General features: G+C 42.6%; 2 protein-coding genes across 2 annotated transcripts; one reads left to right on the top strand and one right to left on the bottom strand.

The window, feature by feature from the left end:
• Positions 1-3,481: 3,481 nt before the first annotated feature.
• LOC121439815 (rhox homeobox family member 1-like) lies at positions 3,482-10,730 on the top strand. The gene is made up of 3 exons (XM_041640437.1): positions 3,482-3,861; positions 9,326-9,371; positions 10,506-10,730. The coding sequence occupies exons 1-3, from the start codon at positions 3,482-3,484 to the stop codon at positions 10,728-10,730; spliced, it is 651 nt and encodes a 216-aa protein (XP_041496371.1).
• Positions 10,731-13,802: 3,072 nt separating this feature from the next.
• On the bottom strand, positions 13,803-21,993 carry LOC121439888 (paired mesoderm homeobox protein 1-like). The gene is made up of 3 exons (XM_041640504.1): positions 21,578-21,993; positions 20,417-20,462; positions 13,803-13,898 (listed from the first exon to the last, which is right to left on the bottom strand). Exons 1-3 carry the CDS (start codon positions 21,991-21,993, stop codon positions 13,803-13,805), a joined length of 558 nt encoding a protein of 185 aa, XP_041496438.1.
• Positions 21,994-22,380: the final 387 nt, after the last annotated feature.

Genomic DNA, 22,380 nt, shown 5'->3' with positions numbered 1-22,380 from the left:
TAAGGCTACAACTCCCCTGTATGGGTCTCCTGAGGTATCAGTATAGTTATATATCTGAAGGCAAAACTGGGTGGTGACATTTGGCCATGAGGGTCGTCAGCCTTGTATTGGTGAAAAACTCCTTCCGGAGTGCAGGGCCATATCTATTGACTCTACAAGATGAATTCCCCTCCACCAGAGGTGAGGAGAATAGAACTGTCAGAGTACAGGTAAGGGGGAAGAACCCAGAAAATGAAGAAAAACTTTTTCCATGCATAAAATAAAATCTTGAGAAATCAAGCAGCTCAGTATCCTAGGTTTCATCAGTGTCTTAGGTCTCATTGGGGTCCTCCCTTATATCTCTACCCCACTGTACAGATTCCCGTCTGTTTACAATCATAGTCCTGATGCCAACTCCCTGTCCCCTTCAAGTCTGAAATTTATTTATATAACATTGTAAGTCAGCCAGTCTCACAATAAAGGCTTTCTTTTTTATTTTCTTTGCTTTTTTTGGACAGTTTTAGGTCTGGTTTCTGAATGGAGGTTGTTTATAGAATTAGATTGTGTATGTGAATTTGGACCTAAGAAAAGGCATCTCTCTACATTTTTTCTTTTCTTTGTTACTTTATCTAGATCTGCCAGAAACAACTACCCAACATCTTTATATACCTTAGGAATACTTTTTCAGACATGTTCAAACGTGTTGTATATACAATCCTTAAATCCTCTGTCTCTCCCAGTGGTGAATCTACAGTATGGAGTGCTTTGTCTTCTGTATTTCATTAAGCATTTTTTTTTCAATGAGAAATCACTCATCTCCATACTATCTGGAGAGAAATTTTGCTAATTTAAGTATACCCAAATTAGGTACTCAGCTCCTGACACCATCAAGCCTGGTAGAGAAATTTGTAATTAGCAACTATTTCTCTAGTAGCAGATCAGATCTAAAGAAAACTTCCTAAATTGACTTACAGAGCAGAAGTGGAGTAATCCAAAAAGGCTACCTTTACACTGGAGTGGCAGAAAACTCAGCAGCTTCTCAATCCAAGAAACTGGACCCCTCAGCAATTCTAATCTGTAGCAGGAGGCCCCTTGTTGATTCCCAGCCACTTAGCCCCAAAATAATCACACAGAAACAGTTTAAATCACTGCTTGTCCCATTAGCTCTAGCTTCTTATTGGCTCTTATTTATTAATTTAACCCATTTCTAGTAATCTGTGCATCGCTATGACGCTGTGGCTTACTGGGTAAAATTCCCAGAGTCTGTCTCTGGTGGAGGTTCCATGGCTTCTCTCCCAGCCCTTCTTTCTCCCATCATTCAGCTTAGTTTTCCCCACCTAGCTAAGTTCTGTCCTGATATAGGTTCCAAGCAGTTTCTTTATTCATTAATGGTTATCACAGCATACAGAGGGAAAACCCACATCACTAATCTGAAAATCTAAAAGGTCTCTGGAAAGCCTTGTGTTGCGTATGCTTTCGAAGACTGAAGAATCTATGGTCTATCAGACAAGGCCAGAGCAGAATTGATAGACTTGCCCAGAAAAAAGGAAGTGAATGCTTTTCCTTTGACCTCATTATATCTTGATTTCCAGTTGGAACATGTTACCCATATCAAGGGGTAATTCTCTATAGAAAACCCTCACAGCCTCCCAGGGGTGTGATTCCTAGGTAATTATCAATCCAGTCAGGTTAACATCTATCGCAGGGGTCCCAGAGAATGGAAATGCCTCTGAAGACTTCAGAAAAGCTATCTAGCCAAGGAGTCAGGAGTAAATCCTCCTTCCCTGAAATTACATTTCAAAGTAAGCCCATGGCCATTATCCAACACTCTGGGTGGACTGAAGAAAAGCACAGAAAAGGCACAAGGCACAAAGACACAAAAATGGTGAGAGTAAGGTTTGTAATGCTAGAACCCAGATTATGAGTTTGGTAACCAACTCTACAGACTGCCTTGTCATTGCAGGCCAAGTTAGGCACTTCTCTCAGATAGGGACACAAGAAAGAATGCTAGTGAAGAGTCACCAGTGGACACTGTCCAGATCATAGATAGTGAGGTAGTATCATCCAGGTTGCTTTAGCAAGATTTGACTGAAGTCACCCTGCAGCCAGGAGTAAGAGTGGTAGGCAGTGATGAGCCCTCATAATCCCTGTGTATCTATCGACTGTGGGGCTCTTTACACAGATGCAGACAACTCTAGATACCCAGCCCCTGCTGAAGGTGATAAGTCTGATCCATAAAAGAGTCCTAGAACTTTCACTTCTGAAAGGCTGCATAGAACACTAAACATTTTAAACTGTGACCCATTTTGGACCTAAAATTTTATGTCATCAAAGGTAGACAGGCATGAAACACTTGTATACAAATCGAATACTTACTAATAATAAATCATGAAATTTTTTTATTTTGAAATGATTGTATATAAAACTATAAGGGGGCCCAAGACCTTAGCAGGACCTGAGACTCCATGATGACTCTCATTCAGGTTGCAAAACTCAGCATGCAGATGGCAACACCTGACACTATGAAAACAAAGACCTAAACCGTCAAAGTCCACAGTTTTGGCAAAGTCTCTAAATGTACTAACCTTGCCTTTTGACTCCTGTAGTTCTGCTTCTGGCTAACTCCTCTTATTAACTGAAATGTGTCAACCCAAGACATGGATTTTGTGTTTAAAATGTCACCCTGATGAAGGTTTGGGGTTTGGGGTTTGGGGTAGCAAACACTTAAACTCCTGTCCAAGCAATTGTCTCTGGTGGCTACCCTGCAACATGTACATACATACATATGTATGATCATACTATTTGTTAAAATTAAAAATAAATCTTCAGAGTTACACATATGTGCTTTTTTGTTCTTTTTACAGATAATTAAATCATAGCCTAATTTGATTTTCCAGGATGTAATAAATCAGCCAATATTTTTCAGAGTTGATCATTATTTTGATTTCATAATTTCCAACAATGAAAACGATGCTTCAAATAACAGGTAGCACAAAAAGATTAAGGTTTATTTAGGGCCATATCAAAATGTGAAAATTATGTCCTAATATGATAGTTTATTTAATTATCTTATTTTTATTCATATCCTTCCTCCACCTCTAAATCACCTTAAAATGCATTCTCAAGCTTCGTCAAGATTAGCTCGTAGTTCTAAAAGAAACTCCTCAGCTCAGGACCAACTGCTGGTCTGTTTCTCCAGCAAGTCAGAAAACTAGCGTTCTCCTTCAAGCAGTCTTTTTTATTTATTTCTACTTTTTTATTTTTTCCCCAACACTACTTATTGCAACTGTCATTATTCCATGCACAAGTTCGTGCCCACACTCCACCCCTTGTTTGCCTAAACTAGAGCCTCGCCCAGGGTTGTGAGTTGAAAGCCAATAGCAGCGATAGCAGTCTGGAGTAACAATTTTAGCCTGGAAATCCCAGACAGTTCCTCAGGGGGCTTCAAGGCGCACAGCCATTTCAGAACCCACAAGGGGGCGCTTTCTGATGCGCTCAGATCATGGCCCGCAAGTACTTCTACTTCGACTATGACTTTTACCGGGTGAACTTCTATGAGGAAGAAATAATGACTGAACCTGAGAAAACAGTGGCCTACACGATAAACAGTGGCAGCTTTGACCAGGGAGTCATAGAGGCCCTGAATAATCTGTTCTGTGAGGGCCAGAAGAGCTCTGTAGACGACCACAGCTACCAGAACTGGGATATAAGTAACAGCCAAGACATTGAGCAAGAAGAGCTGGAGATGGCCATGAACATGGTCGAAGCCAGTGAACAGCCATTAGTCAAGATTCGCCAGAAACCATACATATTCACGCCTGGACAGCTGTGGGAACTGCGAGCAGTCTTTGAAGAAACTCAGTACCCAGACGCCATCAGACGGTATGTATTGGGTCTGTCCTTTAGGACTTTGGGCTCCTTCTCCTCTCCCCTGGCCTCTCCTTACTCTTGTTAAAAGTTTTTAATATTTTTGAGGTTCAGAATACGGACTCATACTAAGCATAGCTTTTTGCCACTGAGGTACAAGCTCCTCAGCAAACCTCAGCGCACGGGAGCCTAGGTGGAAGCCACAGGAGTGCGCCCTCTGGCGAGCTAAGGGCATTGGCCTCACTCTGAGGAAGAAAGCCGCGAAACTTGAGGGTGACCCATGCAGCAGACAGATGTGGCTTTTTTGTAAAGGAGTCTCAGGCTCCCTGCATGAGCTGTGTTGCCTGTAGGGGACCACAGCCTCTTTTTAGTTTTGTTGAATCGGAGTTTGAGTTGTACAGGCTGGACTTGAACCGGCTTGGTAGCCCAATCAGTCCTTGAAGTTGTGATTGATTACTGGTTTGTGTCATCAGGCTTGACTTCCTATCCATTCTTGGCTCTGAATCCACAATCTTCACCTGACTCTTTGATGATGTTTAGGGGGAGTTGTTGTCTAGAAGTCCTAAGTAAAGTCTGTTTTCTTCATCCATTAAAGAATTCAAAGGCAGAAAGATCCCAGGCACAGCAGGCGGCAATGGTACTTACGAAAAGTACTAAAAGTGAAGTAGGAAACACACACACTGAGGCATGAGAGAGAGAGAGAGAGAGAGAGAGAGAGAGAGGAAGAAGAAGGAGGAGGAAGAGGAGGAGAGGAGAGGGAGAGGGAGAGGGAGAGAGAGAGAGGGAGAGGGAGAGGGAGAGGGAGAGAGAGAGAGAGAAAGAGAAAGAGAAAGAGAAAGAGAAAGAGAAAGAGAAAGAGAAAGAGAGAGAGACTCCCCAAAAAGTAGAAAGGGGAATCTGAAAACGAAATGGTTTTCATTTGGAGACCTGGAAGTTTTCAGCTGACTAGTCCTCTCATAAACTGAACCATGTTTAGGACAGACCTTGAACATAGGGTAGCAGGCTGGAAAATTAGCCAACGGCAGGAGAAAACGCCTACTAGGCCTTTGGCTCAGGTAAAGAGGGAGAGAGAGAAGCAGAAAGTTTGCCCTCTTATTAGTTTGAGGCCTCTTTCCCTGTATGTCTGCAGGTCAGGTCTAGCTCTTGGTCCCTCAAGAGCATGCCTCTTGGGTGACCAAGGTTGAACTTTCCATGCATCCTGGTGCAAACCAGGTCTCCAAAATGCTCACTGACCACTCCTTTGGTTCCTTTCTGTTTAAAAAGTGTCCAAAAGTAAACATAGAAACATAAAGGGCATTGCTTAAATCAAATCTGAAGGTCAGAACTCAGCAGACTGAAGTCTTCTCAAGTGATTTGGGGATAGGTCCCTGGGAGTCTGTCTATGACGCCACAGCAAAACCTGAACCCATTAAATAAGTGCCCTTTCCATGTCCCCTAGTCCCCAACTACCACTCTCCTGTTTATTTGTCCTCTCTATATGATTCCTCTAAGGACCTCATATAAGGAAAATCAGGCAGAATTTGTCCTTCCTGAACTAACCTGCCTCAATTAGTATGTCTTTGAGCCTTGTTAGTGTGTTAGCATCAGACAAAATTTCTGCTTTCTCGGGGGTCAGTCATACCCAAACTCCCCTATGCACAGCCATGTGAAAAGCTATCTGGGCAGATTTTCCCTGTGGCCCATGTGGCTTGTGCTGCACTGGTGTGATCTAGTGGAGCAGACAAATACTTTTAAAACTCCATTTCAGTCACTCAGGGTGCACACCCAGAAGCAGGCTTGTGTCATGTGATCATCCCTGCTCACTATTTGAGGAACCACCTCACCCTTCCTTTGTGCTGTACTGTTTGACATTTCCCCAGAGGGAGCATCATGTTTCCAATGTCTTCAGGGACTCACCACGCTTTATTCTGTGGGTGTTGTTAGTAGCCACCTTCTAGGTGTGGGGACCTTCTGGGTGTGGTTTGAACTGCTTTTCACTACTGCTGCCTGAATTTCCCTGTGTTTATGGATACCGTGACCTATGCTCGTGGTCAAATACGTCTTTAGCAAGGTCTTTTTCTCCTATCTAAGTCAGGGTGTGTTTTGTGGTGAGTTATTGGTGTTCAAATATGCTGTCTGATTGCATGTAATGTTTTCTTCCCAGAATTATCTCTTTCAATACACAGACATACTAAAATCTGCTAAACATCCACATTTATCATTTCATTTGTATTGCCTGTGTGGGGCCTGCTTTTTGTGTGCAAAATTTTTCAGAGATCAAATATCCAGAAGAATGAAGACTTGTGTGCCCTCACAAACATACCATTAGGCAGTCACTTTGCATAGTTATCTGTACCTAGTGGCACAGATCTATAACCTCAGCCACACGGGAGGGAGATCCAGAAAGAGGGACACTTCCAGGTTTAGCAGGGCTCAGGAGGATGCTCAAGGTCAGCAGACGCAGCTTAGTGAAACTCTGTTTCAAAATAAGACTGAAAAACACATAAATACAAATATAAATATAAAACCATACAGCTCAGTGGTAGACCCCTTGCCTAGCATATCTGGGATTGTAGGTTCAATTCCTGACGTCACAAAATATGTATAATTTGTATGTGGCAGATATAGACACGTACAAATTTTCTTTTTTCTTTTGTTTATATATATTTTTGAGTCAGGGTTTCTCTGTGTAATAGCCCCGTCTGTCCTGGAACTCTATCTGTAGACTAGGCTGGTCTCAAACTCACTGAGATCCACCTGCCTCTGCCTCCCGAGTGCTGGGATTAAAGGTGTGCACCACCACCACTCTCTCTCTCTCTCATACATTACATCCCTTCTACAGTTTCCCTTCCCTCCACTATTCTCAGCCTCCCCAGACTACCCCTCTCCCCTAGATCCACTGCTCCCACACTTCCCTTCAAACCACTTCTACATAAAGCTCCTTCTAAAGGTTGCTGAAAAGTCTGCTTATAGAGGTGTGAGCGGAGATAGCAATTATTTACATTTTTATTAAAATATTTTTCATGCAATATATTTTAATCATATTCTCTCTCTCCCCCAACTCCTCCCATATCCTCCTTACTCATTCAACTTCATGAACTTTCTCTTTCTCAAAAACAAAGGAAAAAAAACAGAAAAAACAACAAAACCAAAACCCAAATCAAAGAAGACAAACTTAAAAAAGAAAACAAGACAAGAAGTAACAGAAGAAAACAAAAGGTTCACACACACACACACACACACAAAAAAAAACAAACAAACAAAAAAAACATAAAGTATCTTTTGTGTTGGCCAACTACTCTGGACTTGGGGCCTACCCTGGAGTGTTATGCTGATGATGGTGTCTTTTGCTGTCCAGAAGCATACAGAAGCTTTTCAGTTTCATGAGGTCCCATTTAGTAACTTTTAGTCTTAGTGCCTGTGCTACTGGTGATCTATCTGTTCAGAAGGTCTTTTCCTGTGTCATTGAGTTCAAGGTTATTTATTACTTTCTTTGAGACAGGGTTTCTTACAGGCCTGCTGTATTTCCTTCTCAGCTTGCTATGTGATTTTGGAAACATAACTTGACCTCTCTGTTTTATTCTATTAGGTTCAGTGTATCTGGGTGTATGTCTATAATAGTAATTTTTTTCTCTTGGTGGATTTTTTCTTTAATGGATATATAGTGTTCTTTCTTATCTTGTCTGATTAGTTTTGTTTTGAAGTCTCTCAGATATTAAAATAGCTACACCTGTTGCATCTTGGTTCTGTTTGCTTGGAATGCCATTTCCCATCCTGTTACTCTAAGGTAACATCTGTCCTTGCTGTCCTTGGTGGTGAGCTGTTTCTTGAATGCAGCACAAAGATGGATCCCATTTTCTTACCAAATCTGTTATTCTGTGTTTTCTGGTGTGTGTGGGGAAGAGTATAGACCATTAAATTAGATAGTTTTTAATGATCGGTGTTTACTGATTTCTGTTATTTTGTTGTGGTGTAGCATTTTTCCATCATTTGATTAACTATCGTGAGATTATTTATTCCTTGTGTCCTCTTGGATTCAGTTAACTTTCTCTCTTCAGTTTGAAATTTCCTTCTAGTGCCTTCTGCAGAGCTGTATGTGTGGACAGAAATTGCTCAAATTTGTTTTTCTCTTGAAATATTTTTCTTTCTCTGTTAATTGTGGTTAGTAGTTTTGCTGGATCTAGTAGTCTGATCTGACATCTGTGGTCTCTTAGGGCTTCTACAACATCTAACCAATCCCTTCCAGCATTCAGACTCTCCAATGGGCCCATCTTTACATGTGACTTGGTCCTTTTCCCTTGAAGCTTTTAATATTCTTTCTTTGTTCTATATCTTTAGTATTTTAATTATGTGGCAAAGGTATTTTCTTTTCTGCTCCAGTCTATTTGGTGTTCTGTATGCTTCTTGTACCTTAATAAGCATCTCTTTCTTTAGAGTGGGTGAGTTTTCCTTCATGATTTTATTGAAAAGACTTTTTGTGCTTTTGGCATGTGTTTTTCTCCTTCTCTATACCGATTATTCATAGGTATGGTATTTAAATATTGTCCCAGATTTCCTGGGTTAATTATGTCTGGATATTTATTTTTAATATTTAACACTTTCTTTGACCAAGATATTCATTTTTCTACCCTGTCTTCAAGATGTGAAACTCTATCTTCCATGTCTTTTAATCTGTTGTTGAGACTTTCATATAAAGTTTTTGTTCGACATCCTGAGTTTTTCACTTCTCTTTTTATTTCATCTTGGGTTTTCTTTGGTGATTCTATTCCTTTATTAAATTCAACTTTCATGTCCGGAATTGTTTTTACTTGCGTTTTTTTGGCAAGTTTTTGTGGTCTTTCAGACATTTATTTGGATCTTCTTTAAGGTAATTGAACATATTAATAATTGGTGTCTTGGAGTCCTTGTCTTATGCTTCAGCTAAATCGCTTTTCTTATAGCCTATCACAATAGAGTTGCTGACATCTTGAGGAAGCATGTTGTATTGATTCATGTTTGTGTTTGGCGCTGGGATCTAGGCATCTAAAGCTATGATGTTTGAGGTGTTTCTTAGTGTAGACATCTGGTGTCGTATTTGTTGGGTGGGTCCTTTGGTCCTAGTCAAGTGTAGCTGCTGTGGGTAGCTGTGTCCCAGCAAGTATGGTGGCTGAGGGTCCTTGGCAGAATTGTTTTGCACTTCAATGGGGAGTCACAAAGGGATGGAGCTGAGCTGAGAGGGGCAGTGGGGGAAGAACTAGAGTTATTCTGCATCTGCACCAGGAGGGCGAGTCCCTAAGGGATTGGGTTGGGCTAGGCAGAGGGCCTCCTGAAGGCAGGCTGCAACAGAACTAAGCCAGAACTGGGATTTGTATATAAAATGATATTGTTTTAAAAATAAAATAAAAAGAATAAGTATGGAGAGCAAGTTCTTAAATTTTAAAATATACATGGAATGTACTAATTATAGTTAATTCCATGTCTAGGATGGAATATTAAATATTTTTCTTTTTTCTCTTCACAGAAGAGAACTGGCAGAGCTCATGAATGTGGATGAACAGAAGGTGAAGGTCAGTCAGTCTGCGTATTTAGTTTACCAGTGTGCTGATCTCAGAGTTGCCTCCGGACATGGATGACTTTGCCCTAGGCACATGAAACTACTTTATTTTTTCCTTGTGTCTTATGCTGGGGAAAAAGATCTGGAATATGAGACCTTGGCAATGAAAAATGGAAAAGGAAAACTTTAGCTAATGTTTACTCCGTGAGGGGCAGTCACTTGTGATCCTAAAATAAAAGCAAAATCAAACATATAGCATCTACACCTCTGTCTGTCTCTCTCATGTATGTATAAATGTGTATATATACGTGTGTGTATATAGTATCTATGTTACATAAATATTTTGCATGTGTGTGTGTGTGGCATAATTAACATTTGATTCTGTGTAACACACAAGAGTGCTTCACAGGGGTCTTCTGTTGAGTATCATTTTGAAACTCAGGGTGACTTGGAAATGATCAGGTGGCTGCCGGGAATATCTTGGTTGTAAAACATAACATGTGCACTTGGTAAAAGTAGGAATGAATGACAAACTAAAGGGGAAATGGGATAATTGAGCCATGTAATATATTTTCATAAACTAAAGAATTTTTCTATCATGTGAGACAAATGTGGAAAGAGAACTTAAAGTCCAAGAGGGTAAATTTCTTTGTTTCCTTTAGAAGGTTTTGAAAAGGTGATTCAGACAGTGGTGGTTCTAAATTTAGTTTCTGGTATTATTATATCGCATATCCAGGAAAAATATTTCCCCGAGTTCCCACTAGGGCAGAGGAGTCAGTTCTTGAATACAAAGGGAGTTCATGACCACCCGGAATACAGGGGACTGTTTCTAAGGACAATTTTGAAAGAATAACTGTAAGCCTATGCACATAGAACTTGGTACATGACTCTAATTGGGTGTGCAGAATAAAGGGTTTGGTATTGTGCATAATGAATTTTTCTTTGCTTTTCTGGTAGTGATATACAAACCAGGAACTATGAAACTGTAGGCAGGTCATTGGCCATGAAATGGCTAGTAGCTTGAGCCATACAAAGCATGTGAGCACTTAAAAAACTGCATTGTGGGTTCAAAAGAGATTCATAGGGTCAAATGAGAGCAGCAGCTGCTAAATATGTTAATCGAACCCTTCTCTCCCTCGGATTTCAGGACTGGTTTAACAACAAGAGAGCTAAACTTAGGAAGAACCAGAGGGCAATACTGAGAAAAAAGCATTCCCCTGCTATCAAGGACAACCTTGACATGAAGACTCTGGTGGAGACCAAGAACATCTTCATTCTCCAGGAGCAAGTGGGAGATGGGCTCTTCTGGTGTCACAGGAAGTTTGTCGCCCATACTGGCCAGGACATTCCTCTCTTTCTCTCCTTATATTAGCAATAAAGCACAGTTTATCCATTTACAACTTGTGTGTCCCCTCCACAGAAAAGGATGTGTTTTATTACAATTTGTACAGAAGTCAGCTCAGAGCAGGTGAGGGGCAGAAACACATACCGGTCATTGGAATGCATAGCAAACACTGGAACACATAACGTTCACTGGAATACACATGGTGCATGAGTCTGTACATGTATGCATGCAGGGGCCTGTGTAGGCCAGAGGAGGGTGTCCTCTTCCCTGGAGCTGGAGTTACAGGAAGATGCAATGTAGGGTTAAGCCAGCCGCTTAGGGGGCAGGCTTGCCTAGGGTGAATGTTTACTTATAAATCAGGCACGCTGGAGCCCGCATGCTCCTTCTGCTTCCTGTGCTCCTTGGGATCCTTGGTCCTGTAAGTCTATTTCTTCATTAAAGCTGTATATATTCTTTACAATCTGCCTGCATTCATTTATGCCGCTACAATGCAAAACACCATAGGTTCTGACAAATGTACCATGAAAGATCAGGACTGGTCTATAGCTGTTGCAAGAAGGCCACTTGTGTGTCTCCTGACTGCTCAGCCCAGTAATAATCATACAGAAACCATATTATTTGCAATGCCTTGTGGCCAATAGCCTAAGCGTTTTTGTGGCTAACTCATATCCTTATCTAACACATCTCTATTAATCTGTGTATCACCACGTGGCTTTGGATTAACAGCTAAAGTTCTGGAATCGCTCTCTGGAGGAGCTACATAGCTTCTCTCTGGCTTTGCTCTTCTTTCTACCAGCATTCAGTTTAGTTTTCCCCACCTAGCTCTGTTCCCAATAACTTGCTATAGGCCCATGTAGTTCTTTTTTAACAACATAGAGAGGGGAATCTAACATCATCACATATTCGCTGTGCCATCTTTCTATGCCCTTATTCTGGGAATTGATTGGCCCCAAGAGATGTGTGTTGGTTTGGAATGTTTGTTGTGGGAATGACAGTCATGGGATAAGTACACGGATCCCAATGGGGTCATCTCTTCATGTGTATATTAGACACATATGTGCCCTCCTCTCCTGGAATGCAAAGCTGCAGGTGCTCTCTTTGGGGCCACACCAGGACCTAATTAGGAGCAATGGGCCCCTCCCTCACTGTTCTTAGGTCTCTACAGAGGAATCTTCCTCTGCATTTGTAGGGCTCTGATCCACAGGCCTACTTTGTGTAGCCAGGCCCTGACAGGTTCTCAGGAGTATACTAAGAGCCTGACTGCAATCTGTGGTAGTATCCCAGGGAGTCTTTCTCACCAGCTCCACCTCACACACACCCCAATGAATCTACCTTCCATCTAGGTCCTGTATATGTTCCTAATACAGCATCTACCTTGGTGCTTATAATCCCAGCACCAGAGTTCCCAGTTCCTCTTTGAGTAGGATATTGTCTCAAGGTTTCTGTCACTTTGAAAACACCATGAAAAATGGAAGTTGGGGAAGAAGAGTTTTATTTTATGTACACTTCAGCATTGCTGTTCATCACTCAAGGAAGTCAGAACAGGAACTCAAACAGGGAAGGTTCACAGAAGCAGGATCTTATGAGGCTATGCAGGAGAGCTGCTTACTGGCTTGCTTCCCATGGCTTACTCAGTCTGCTTTCTTATAGAACCCAGGACCACCAGTCCAGGAAGGGCATCTTTTACTGTATGCTGGGCTCTTGCCTATTGCTGAATAATTGAGAAAATGGGTTTGAGTTGGACATCATGAAGGCATTTCCTCAACTGGGGCTCCTTCCTCTCTGATCACTATAGCCTTTTTCAACATGACACACAAAACCACCCAGTACACATGTTATCTGTCCTCTGGACACTCTTGCTATGGGGATTCACGTCCTCCATCTCTCTGCAGTGCCTCTACAATCCACAAACTATCCTAATACAAGTCTGTACTACAACCAGCCTATCTATCCCTCCTCTGTCACACCAAACTTCTGTATGTGGATCCTCGGTACACAGCCCTGTTTACCCATCTTCTCTATTGCAAAGTTCAGATCCCCGGCTTACTGGTACTCAGTTTAGAAAGAGGCTTTATCACATCCTCCTGCACCCCCTATTCTAGAGTCAGCCATATCTACAAGCAGTCACAGCATCAAAAGCAGCTCACGCCTTGGCCACTTTCTCACAGGTCATGTACTCTACCCCACTACATACACCACCATGCTAATGCCACCCTGATGTGTCCTCCCTGCCAGAACTCAGGCATAACACTCTCTATAGGCTTTCCAAACTGCCTCTCCTCCAATCACCCTCGGGCTAACACAGCCTATTGCTCCCTGCATGCTCTGAAGCCTGCATCCTATGCCTTCCACTAACCTGGCCTGGTGTATCTACTGAGAATCTTATGCCTCTCCTGCTTGAACTGGGAGGATCGATCAATATGCCTCTTGTGCATCTCGGGCTAGGTGTGGGAGCAAAGAGGAAGCCTCTTTCAAATGGGCGTAAAAAGGCCTCTTGTGTTTCCTTTGAAACACTACCTGTGCCAGGAGGACTCCTAGTAGCATGACTGTGCCATTGAAAGGAGTGATAGTGAACAGACCTGGGGGTAGCCTAGGTCCCTGGTCACACACCCCACTGATGAATGCTCAGAAAGTGGTCTTTTTGTATTTTTTGCAGTACAAGAGTGAACTTGTAGATTTGTGAGAAACTCTGTTTTTGTCGTGAACAGTCTTCTCACTGGAGACTTGTCCTTTTCCTGTTCTTAGGTGTTTGTTCCCACAGGGTCGAGTTAAGGTAAGGATAGTACAGTGTGACAACAGAGAAGAATATATGTCTGAGCGCGGGTTGCCGTTAGTTTGAGAAACTTTTGTGACTTGTGGAGTAGTAAAGATGACTCAGGGTTTGATCCCTTCCTTTTATCTTCTGTTAAATATTTTCTCAATATTGGACATACACACCTTACTGACCCCCAAAAAGGACATGAAATATTTTGAATACACAACTCTTTATTGCTGAAGGGATAAGGTGTCACAGCCATCAGAAGGTGTCAGTGACACCTGAAGATCCTGTCTTCATCTGGGGCCTGGACAGGATGATGCTTCAGGACTCCTACAAAAGCTTTACTGCAAGGTGTCCTGGCCATCAGCAGATGGACACTGGAGAATCTGAGACTGCTGATGTTTCCTGTATTGGCCTCTTCTTTTCTTAAACCAGCTCTGCAATAACTTGGTGAAAGAGATGGCTTTAGTGTATTCAACAGTCAGTATCACAAGTAGAAAACACAACTCTGTGTAACAGTAAATGCCAGTGAGCCTTTAGATTGACCAGACTTTTCTAACCAAGGACACACAAAATCCTATGCAACCCCAGCCCTGGAAGTCGGAATTCAGAACAACTGGAAATGGGAAATTCATTAGCTAGTACCTTTCCTGTCTTATGCCCTTTCAAGGAAATGGGAAATATGGCTCTAAGAAAGAGAACGGGGATCAGTAAATCAGGATATGGAGAAGACCAGATATCAAAGTGTCTTTAGGTATTACAATCTACACACTCTCTGCCGAGGAAAAGGTACCTCATCATTCCCTTGAATTATCTGACTTACTTGAACTACTGCTTAGAATAATGATATCTCCCCTGACTCCCTCGAAAGTCACACCCCACTGCATGAATTCTTGTCTATGTAATCCTCATGATATTTGCCTATAATAGAGAAGATGGGCGAGCCCATATTTGGCCTTGAATCTATATTAACAAAGGCCAAATGGGTCCTAATTCTGGTTTCCTTTGAATAGGTGCAGGAACAGCTGAAACAACTGCCATAGATTATTCAAATTTGATTGTTTGAGATGATCCCAAGATTTCTGATCTAAGTTGAAGAGCCAGAAAGCTGAATATATTACTAATTTCCTTTACTGTGACCCTGTACTATTTTATCCATGAAAGATCTACAAAAATGCAGGGTCCTTGCTGGGTGACTGTGGAGGTTTCTATGTCTTCCCATAGAGGCCTCTAATCTCCTATGCACAGGAAAGGAAGCTGCTGCGAAGTGATGGGCCAATGCCTGGGCCAAGTCTGGTTTACAGCAGGCTTCCTGAAAATTCAGCAGCCTATTGGTCTAATAGAGGAGAGGAGTGTGAAGATGAGGTGTTGGGAATGGGCTGCCAGTGCCCTGGAGTGCATACATGAGTAACTGCTTTTTAAATAAGTAGAGGAGAAAGGACTGGGGAATGATGAGGAAGGAAGGTGGAAAGGGTAAGTGAAGGGACAAGAATAGTCAATAGAAAGAAGAAACAAAGCAGAAGATAGGAGAAGGGGAAGAGGAAAAGGAAGGGAGAGAGAAAAGCTCAAAGGAAGGAAAGAAAGAAGACACAGATCAGGACACTGTTATCAATCTCTGGTGACTGGATCCCTATAGCTTAGTGTCAGCATTAACTGGACCATTGATTCTTGTCCTGCTCAGCCTAATGGTAGAACCCTGCATCTTCACCTGCATGGCCAACTGCCTCAAACAGAAAATTACTGGTCCCTAGAAACAACTATGACCTCATAGAACAGGATGAGTCAATAATTTGACTCATGCCCTGTAATCTAGTGGGAAATGTGACACTTTAAGCCAGTGAAGAGGTTCCTCCATCTTCTATTCTTGTTGAGGCCATTACAGGTAGAAATAGACTTTGACTCTGTCATGGAGAAACCCACGGGAAATTAATTACGTCTACTCTAGGGACCAGAGATCAGGGATATACAAGCTAACTTAGCTGTGGTAAAACTTCCTGTTTGTATGAACCCCTCCACCAGCTAGCTGCTATCTTAGCTTCAGTAAACATCTTGATTCAAACTGCTTACTTCTGCACAGGCATCTGCATCTGCCGATCTAGATGCTAGGACATCTAGGTTTTAAGATGCCCTTACAACCCCCATGTTCTGGACAGCTGGGGCCATGCCTACGTGCACAGATACCTGGGTGTCATCCTAGTCAGCTGGAATAAAGACTTTCCATTAGCTAGAGACCATGTGAGTGGTCATCTCTGCTCACAACTATGGAGTGCTCTATCCTAATTGGAATGTCTTCATAACCTCCTCCCTTCAAGGCTCAGGGATCAAAGCAGAAGAACAAGCAGAAAAACTGGAATATACAAAGGTGCTGGATGACTCTAAAGGAACAAAAATCTATTTTCTGTACAAAAGGTCAAAAACCAAAATGAAGTCAACACAACACACTTCAACAATTCACTTGATTGTACTGCCTTGTACAGACACCTCAATCCTAACTCCCAGTGGGGCTCCACACAAGACGCCCATGTCAGGAAGGACAAGGGGTGCTGTGAGATTCACCACTTAGGATAGTGGGATACCTGCTTCCTACTTCCCCTCACTGTCAGAAAACAGTCTCCTTCTCTCCCTATCTCCTCCTTTGCCTCATGCTCTTCCTCCTCCTCATTCCTTCTCTTTTTTGTCCTTCCAGCATCTTCTCCTTCTGTTCCAGTGTTTCTGGATCTCCTCTGACATATTTTTCTTATCTAAACACATAATTTCTCCCAGGTGAACTGCTTTACTCTCATGATTTCAGCTCACCATTTATAGATGGACGGCTTCTTATTGCTCCAGCACCTAAAGGAGGTGGGGTGATTACAAGGAATCACACTTGCCAAAAGAGTGTGCAAAGTCACAGCCTATCCCCAGCTCAAACAAACAAACAAACAAACAAACAAACATCCTTCCCAAAGTGTTATTAGAGCTAACACTACTCCAAGGGAGGCCTGCACAGAGATGTGATGTTGTCATCTATAGGATTAGGGAAATGAGCCAATTCAGACAATTCATTCAGATATCTTGGGACTCCCTGCTTCCATCATGTAGGTAATAAGGGTAGGTTACTGTCACCTATGGACTTTTGCCCTCCCCCTCTTCCATGCCCTCTAAATTTTTCTGGGCTCAGAACAAAAGCTGTGGTCTCAGTAAGAGTTGAAGCTTGATAGTGATGCCCTACTTCTTGTCAACATGAAGAGCATCCTGGGCTCTGTTCTTATACCAGGAGATCCAACGTTTTTAGGCTGAACCTCCAGTCAGGAATGTGATCTGTAACAATGTGGAGAGCAGTTAACAAAACCGCCTCTTCCTTAATACATGACATCTAGAGCTTAAGTGAATAAACCTCTAGAGCTACAGTGCATCAGCCTCTTTAATCCTGCAATGCATCAGATTCTGGAATGTCAGTGAATCAGACTCTCTGGATCTTCAGTGCTTCAGCCTCTAGAGCTTCAGTACATCAGTCTCTCTGGAGCTGCAGTACATCAGCATCTCTAGAGCTACAGTGCATCAGCATCTCGAGAACTTCCATGCATCAGCCTCTCGGTAGCTACACTGCATTAACCTCTAGAGCTGCAGTACATTAGCCTCTCTGGATCTGCAGGTCATCATCCTCCAGAGTTTCAGTATATTGGCCTTTCTGGAGCTGCAGTGCTTCAACCTCTAGAGCTGCAGTGCTTGACATCTAGAGCTGAAGTGAATGAGCCTCTAGAGCTGCAATGCATCAGCCTGTCTAATCCTGCAGTGCATCAGTTTCTCTAACGACAGTGCATCAGCCTCTTTGGAGCTGTAGTGCATCAGCCCCTAGAGCGGCAGTAAATAGTCCTCTCTGGAGCAGCAGTGAATCAGGCTAGATAGCTGCAGTTCATAAGCTTCTCTGGAGCTGCAGTGAAATCAGCCTCTAGAGCTGCAGTGCTTCAGCCTTTCTGGAGCTGAATTGCATCAGCCTCTCTGGAGCTACAGTGCATCAGCTTTTCTGGAGCTGCATTGAATCTGCCTCTCTAGAGCAGGAGTGCATCAGCCTCTAGAACTGCACTTGATCAGACTCTCTGGACTTGCAGTTCATCGACCTCTCTGGAGATGCAGTGCATCATCAGTCCCTCTAGAGCTGCAGTACAAATGGCTCTGGACTGATAGTCCATCAGTCTCTCTAGAGATGTAGTGCATCATCAGTCTCTCTAGAGCTGCAGTACAAATGGCTCTGGAGTGATAGTCCATCAGTCTCTCTGGAGCTGCAGTAAGTCTGCCTCTATGGAGCTGGAGTGCATCAGCCTCTAGGTCTGCAGTGTATATTTGTCTTCAGAGTTGCCTCACATCAGTCTCTGGGGCTGCAGCACCTCTGTCTCTCTGGAGCGGAAGTACAGGGTCCTGTAAGCTTGAAAGCAGGAGAATTCCTCACTCCTTCAGCTTTTCTTATCCAATCACTCTCTCCATCCTGGGGGAATCTCCCTCTTCTCTACCAGTTTCTCCAACCTGAGCCTGGTCCTACTGTAGTTTACACGTTGTGGTGTTAGGATGTCAGTCATCAGGGGCTCCTAGGCAGGAATGCTATTCTGCACAAGCTACTGCTGCAGGTAGGGAATTTGCTTACATCAAGACTGCCCTGATCCATGCTGAAGGAAGTTAGCATGAATAGCACTCTGCACTGCTTTTCCCCTTTCTCATTTGCTATGGAGCAGTCAGTTTCTCTGGGCTCATGGCCTCAGCTTTTATCCCATGATCTAAACATTAGTCTTTAATGTCTGGAGGAAAGAAATTCATTTGAAAATAAGATAGCTACAGCTCTTTCTTCAAGTGAGCTCTATCTTTTTCCACATTCCAAAAAACCCACATGTTCAACATAGTCTCCTTTAAAGAAAAGGAATACTTTCAGATTTCAAGTTAGTCAACAGAAGACACACTTGACCGTGGCTTGGCACCTTTGCTTTTTATGTATTTGCAAACAAATAAAAATTTGCAAAGGTGTCTGATCTGCATGTGTATCTATGTGCAAATGCACACTCGTGCATGCAGAGGACCAAGGTCAGAGTCAAGCATCTTCTTAGCTTGGTCCCCACCTGATTTACACTGGCAGGGTTGTCCATGAACCTCAGCTCAGCGACGGACCTAATCTAGGTCTCCCTAAGGATCCGCAGTCTCTGCCTCCTGAATAAGAGATTCTGACTACAGTGTGAGCTGACACCTGCTAAACTTTATGCTGAGGGTCCCAACTCAGATCTTCAGACTCATGTGGCAAGAGCTTTATCCTTCGGGCCCTCTCCTCAGTACCAACCTGCATTTTGACATTCTATAACTTCACCTGATCCCGTTCTCTTTACTCGATTAACTTAAATGAGCTCAATGTTATTCTTTTTGTTTAATTGTAACAAAATTAACTCTTTAAAGCTGTGAGCCCCATACATGTCATAACACTGACATGACAATTTTGCATTGTTTTTAGATAATCTAAACACAGCATGGGGGAACATGAAGGTTCAACTTTGCTGCTTTCCACATTGGCTTTCCACACAATTACAAAGGTGGAGGGCCAACCATTTGCACTTGTGAGTGTCTTCCCACATGACTCTTGGACAAATTAAACACAGATAAGTTATGAAACACTGAATATCTCTCTGGCCTTACTTAATCCACACTTATAACTAAGTGTTTCTTTGTTGAAACAGAGCCCTGTTTTACTCCTACTGCTTGCTACATCAATTAGAATGTCCCCAAGGTCACTTAGAGTCCTACTACAACAGTACATATAAGTACCCTGAAATGACCTGAGTGTCCGGACTTCAGTATTAATCACTGTACACATACCAGTAAACATTTATGTTTTCCTATATGCATGACCATATAATACTCAATGCTCTCTATATATATGATGTTCCCATACTGATTCTAAGTGTTCTGTGAATCTCAAATGGCTGAAAGACATTTGAGGAAATGTTCAACATCTTTAGTCATCTGAGAAATGCAAATCAAAACAACTCTGTGTCCCATCTTACACCTATAAGAATGGCCATGATCAAAACACAGATGACAACTTATTCTGGGGAGTATTTGGGGTAAAGGGAACACTCCTGCATTGGTGGTGGGAGTGTAAACTTGTACAGCCACTTTGGAAGTAAGTATGGCGATTTCACTGAAAACAAGGAAACAATCCACCTCCACGCCCAGCAATACTACTGTTGGTTATATACCCCCAAACACTAAATCACACCACAAGAACACCAGCTCAAATATGTTCATAGCAGCATTATTCATAAGAGCGAGAGCCTGGAAACAACCTAGATGGCCTTCAGTCAAAGAATGGATGAAGAAAAAGTACATGTGCACAACAGTAAAAAAAAAATGACTTCTTGAAATTTGCAGGCAAATGGATAGATCTGGAAAACACCATATTGGGTGATGTAACTCAGAAACAGAAAGACAAATATAATATTTACTCACTCATAAGTGGTTTTAACACATAAAGCAAAGAAAACCAGCAATACCGGGAAACCAAGACAACAAAGAGGACCCTGAGACAGGCATAAATGGATCTACTTAGGAGGTAGGAAAAGACAAGATCTCGTAAGTAAACTGGGAGTGTGGGGGTCACAGGACATAGAGACTGGGAGAAGGGAAAAGGGAGGGGAGCAGAGAAAAATATAAAGCTCAATAAAGACAATTAAATAAAATAAAAATGCTAAAAAATTGTGTGCATTTTTTAGTTTTTTTTTTCAATTAAGAGACTACAATGTCTCCAATAATGGGAAAAGACTTAATGGCTGCCCGTTCCATTTTAACTCTGGAAAACTTCAACACTCAGTGCTCAGTTACTATCATAACCCAGACAAGGACACCTCTCACCCACGCATGCTTTTCATATTGGGTACAAGAACATGGACCATGACCTGAAGCAGAGTGCCCTGCCCAAAGTCTTTTCGGATTTACTGACCTGCACTCTGGATTCTCCCAGGAACAAGCGCTTTGCAAGGTCCTTTCTGAGAGAAGAAGATGGAAATTGGAGCTGTTAGTGAAATACAGCATTTCAGCTTGGCAAGATGAATAGACTTCTGGAAATTCATCACAGGCCAACACAAAACTATGTAGAGAAGGTGAGACCTAAAGTATGAAAGCGGCTTTTCAATGATCTCTATTTTATTTTATAAAAATAACCACATTGAGCAGGGCGGTGGTGGCACACACCTTTAATCCCAGCACTCAGGAGGCAGAGGCAGGGAAATCTCTGTGAGTTCGAGTCCAGCCTGTTCTACAAGAGCTAGCTCCAGGACAGGCTCCAAAGCTACAGAGAAACCCTGTCTCAAGAAACGAAATAAATAAATAACCACATTAATTGACATAAGGTGGATATGCTATAGTAGTAGAGGGATTACTTAGAAACCACTAGGTCTTTTTTATTTATTAATTTACTTATTTATTAAAGATTTCTGTATCTTCTTCGCCACCGCCTCCCATTTCCCTCCTCCTCCCCCAATCAAGTCCCCCTCCTTCGTCAGCCCAACGAGCAATCAGGGTTACCTGACCTGTGGGAAGTCCAAGGACCACCCACCTCCATCCAGGTCTAATAAGTTGAGCATTCAAACTGCCTAGGCTCCCACAAAGCCAGTACGTGCAGTAGGATCAAAAACCCATTGCCATTGTTCTTGAGTTCTCAGTAGTCCTCATTGTCCGCTATGTTCAGCGAGTCCGGTTTTATCCTAGGCTTTATCAGACCAAGGCCAGCTGGCCTTGGTGAGTTCCCAATAGAACATCTTGAGTACAATTCCCATTATAAAACGGGGGCCATGAAGAAGAAGAGGATAAGAAGGAGGATGAAAAAAAAACAAAAAGAAAACTTAAAGAAGAAATTGAGAGGCATCAACCAACACTAGATAGATAGATAGATAGATAGATAGACAAATAGATAAATATAGATATAGATACAGATATAGATGTTGACTTTGACCTCTTAAAACATACTTCCCATACTCAGGAACTAAACAGAGACTTCATGCTTGAGGCTCATAGCAGACAGGGCTCATAGTGTGAAGAACACACCTCCTAATGAGATGCTGATGGATGGGAGCTGGAACAGCTATTGAAACAAGTGACATACCTTATGATCTCATCAGGGTACTTAGTTTTTTCAAAAACATCTTCCAACTCATTCAGCTGCCTGGGTGTGAGACCAAACTGGATCCTTGGCCTTGTGCGCCGGACCTGGGGCACTCTGCCAGCAGCCACATTCTCTTGCTCCTTCAACTGTGGGTTTCTGTAACCTTGGTGGCTCCCATGGCTCTCATGCCTGATGTCATCACCAACGTAGTTGAAATTAGCAACGTGGGTCACATCATCCTTGTAGTGTGGGATGCCCTGGTTCTTTGGTTTGTCGGAACCTTTTAGAGAACCTTCACCATAGATGACACTTTCTGTTGCTGCAGTGGCCCCGTGTTCAAAATCAAGGCTCCCCTCAATTTCATTTTCATACAGTTTGTAGACATTGGGTTCCACATGTTGGGATTGGAAAGCCATGATGAGACCTAAAAGAGAGTAGTGTCATCTCCATAAATGCTTTGTGGATTGAAATGACTTTGCAGCATGTGGGTTTTAGCAAGATTCACATCTGTCCTCTTTCCATCACACAACCCCTATAGGAGATACGTGCCCACTGAAGGTGGCTCTAGGGAGCATGTGCAGAATGGATCTAACATGGATCCAACCAAGTACACCAAAGCCTCGAGGAATGGAGTGGAAGAGAAAGAAAGCTGTTGCAGGTGCACAAGTAGGGATGAGGACATGCATTTACACGGAGCACATGGCCTCTGGGTGAACCCCTGGAGAACTCTAGCTTCTGTATCTCACTGGGTGCACACTGCAAGATCTGGGAATTAAGTGGACATGGTTATGTCAGCTAGTGTT

The sequence above is a fragment of the Microtus oregoni genome, unplaced genomic scaffold (genome assembly GCF_018167655.1).
Source record: "Microtus oregoni isolate MIOR12 unplaced genomic scaffold, Mior012 000063F_ref0000156, whole genome shotgun sequence".
Taxonomy (NCBI): domain Eukaryota; kingdom Metazoa; phylum Chordata; class Mammalia; order Rodentia; family Cricetidae; genus Microtus; species Microtus oregoni.
Note: the sequence above shows the minus strand (reverse complement) of the source record. Positions and strands in the feature narration are given on the sequence as shown.

Excerpts from the sequence above, each read along its gene's own strand:
- LOC121439815 (XM_041640437.1), top strand. The coding sequence starts at position 3,482 with ATGGCCCGCAAGTACTTCTACTTCGACTATGACTTTTACCGGGTGAAC. Across the intron at positions 3,862-9,325 it reads TACCCAGACGCCATCAGACG|AAGAGAACTGGCAGAGCTCA; the intron begins GTATGTATTGGG and ends TTCTCTTCACAG. Across the intron at positions 9,372-10,505 it reads TGGATGAACAGAAGGTGAAG|GACTGGTTTAACAACAAGAG; the intron begins GTCAGTCAGTCT and ends CTCGGATTTCAG.
- LOC121439888 (XM_041640504.1), bottom strand. The coding sequence starts at position 21,993 with ATGGCTTTCCAATCCCAACATGTGGAACCCAATGTCTACAAACTGTAT. Across the intron at positions 20,463-21,577 it reads TACCCTGATGAGATCATAAG|AAAGGACCTTGCAAAGCGCT; the intron begins GTATGTCACTTG and ends TTCTTCTCTCAG. Across the intron at positions 13,899-20,416 it reads TGGGAGAATCCAGAGTGCAG|AGCTGGTTTAAGAAAAGAAG; the intron begins GTCAGTAAATCC and ends AAGTTATTGCAG.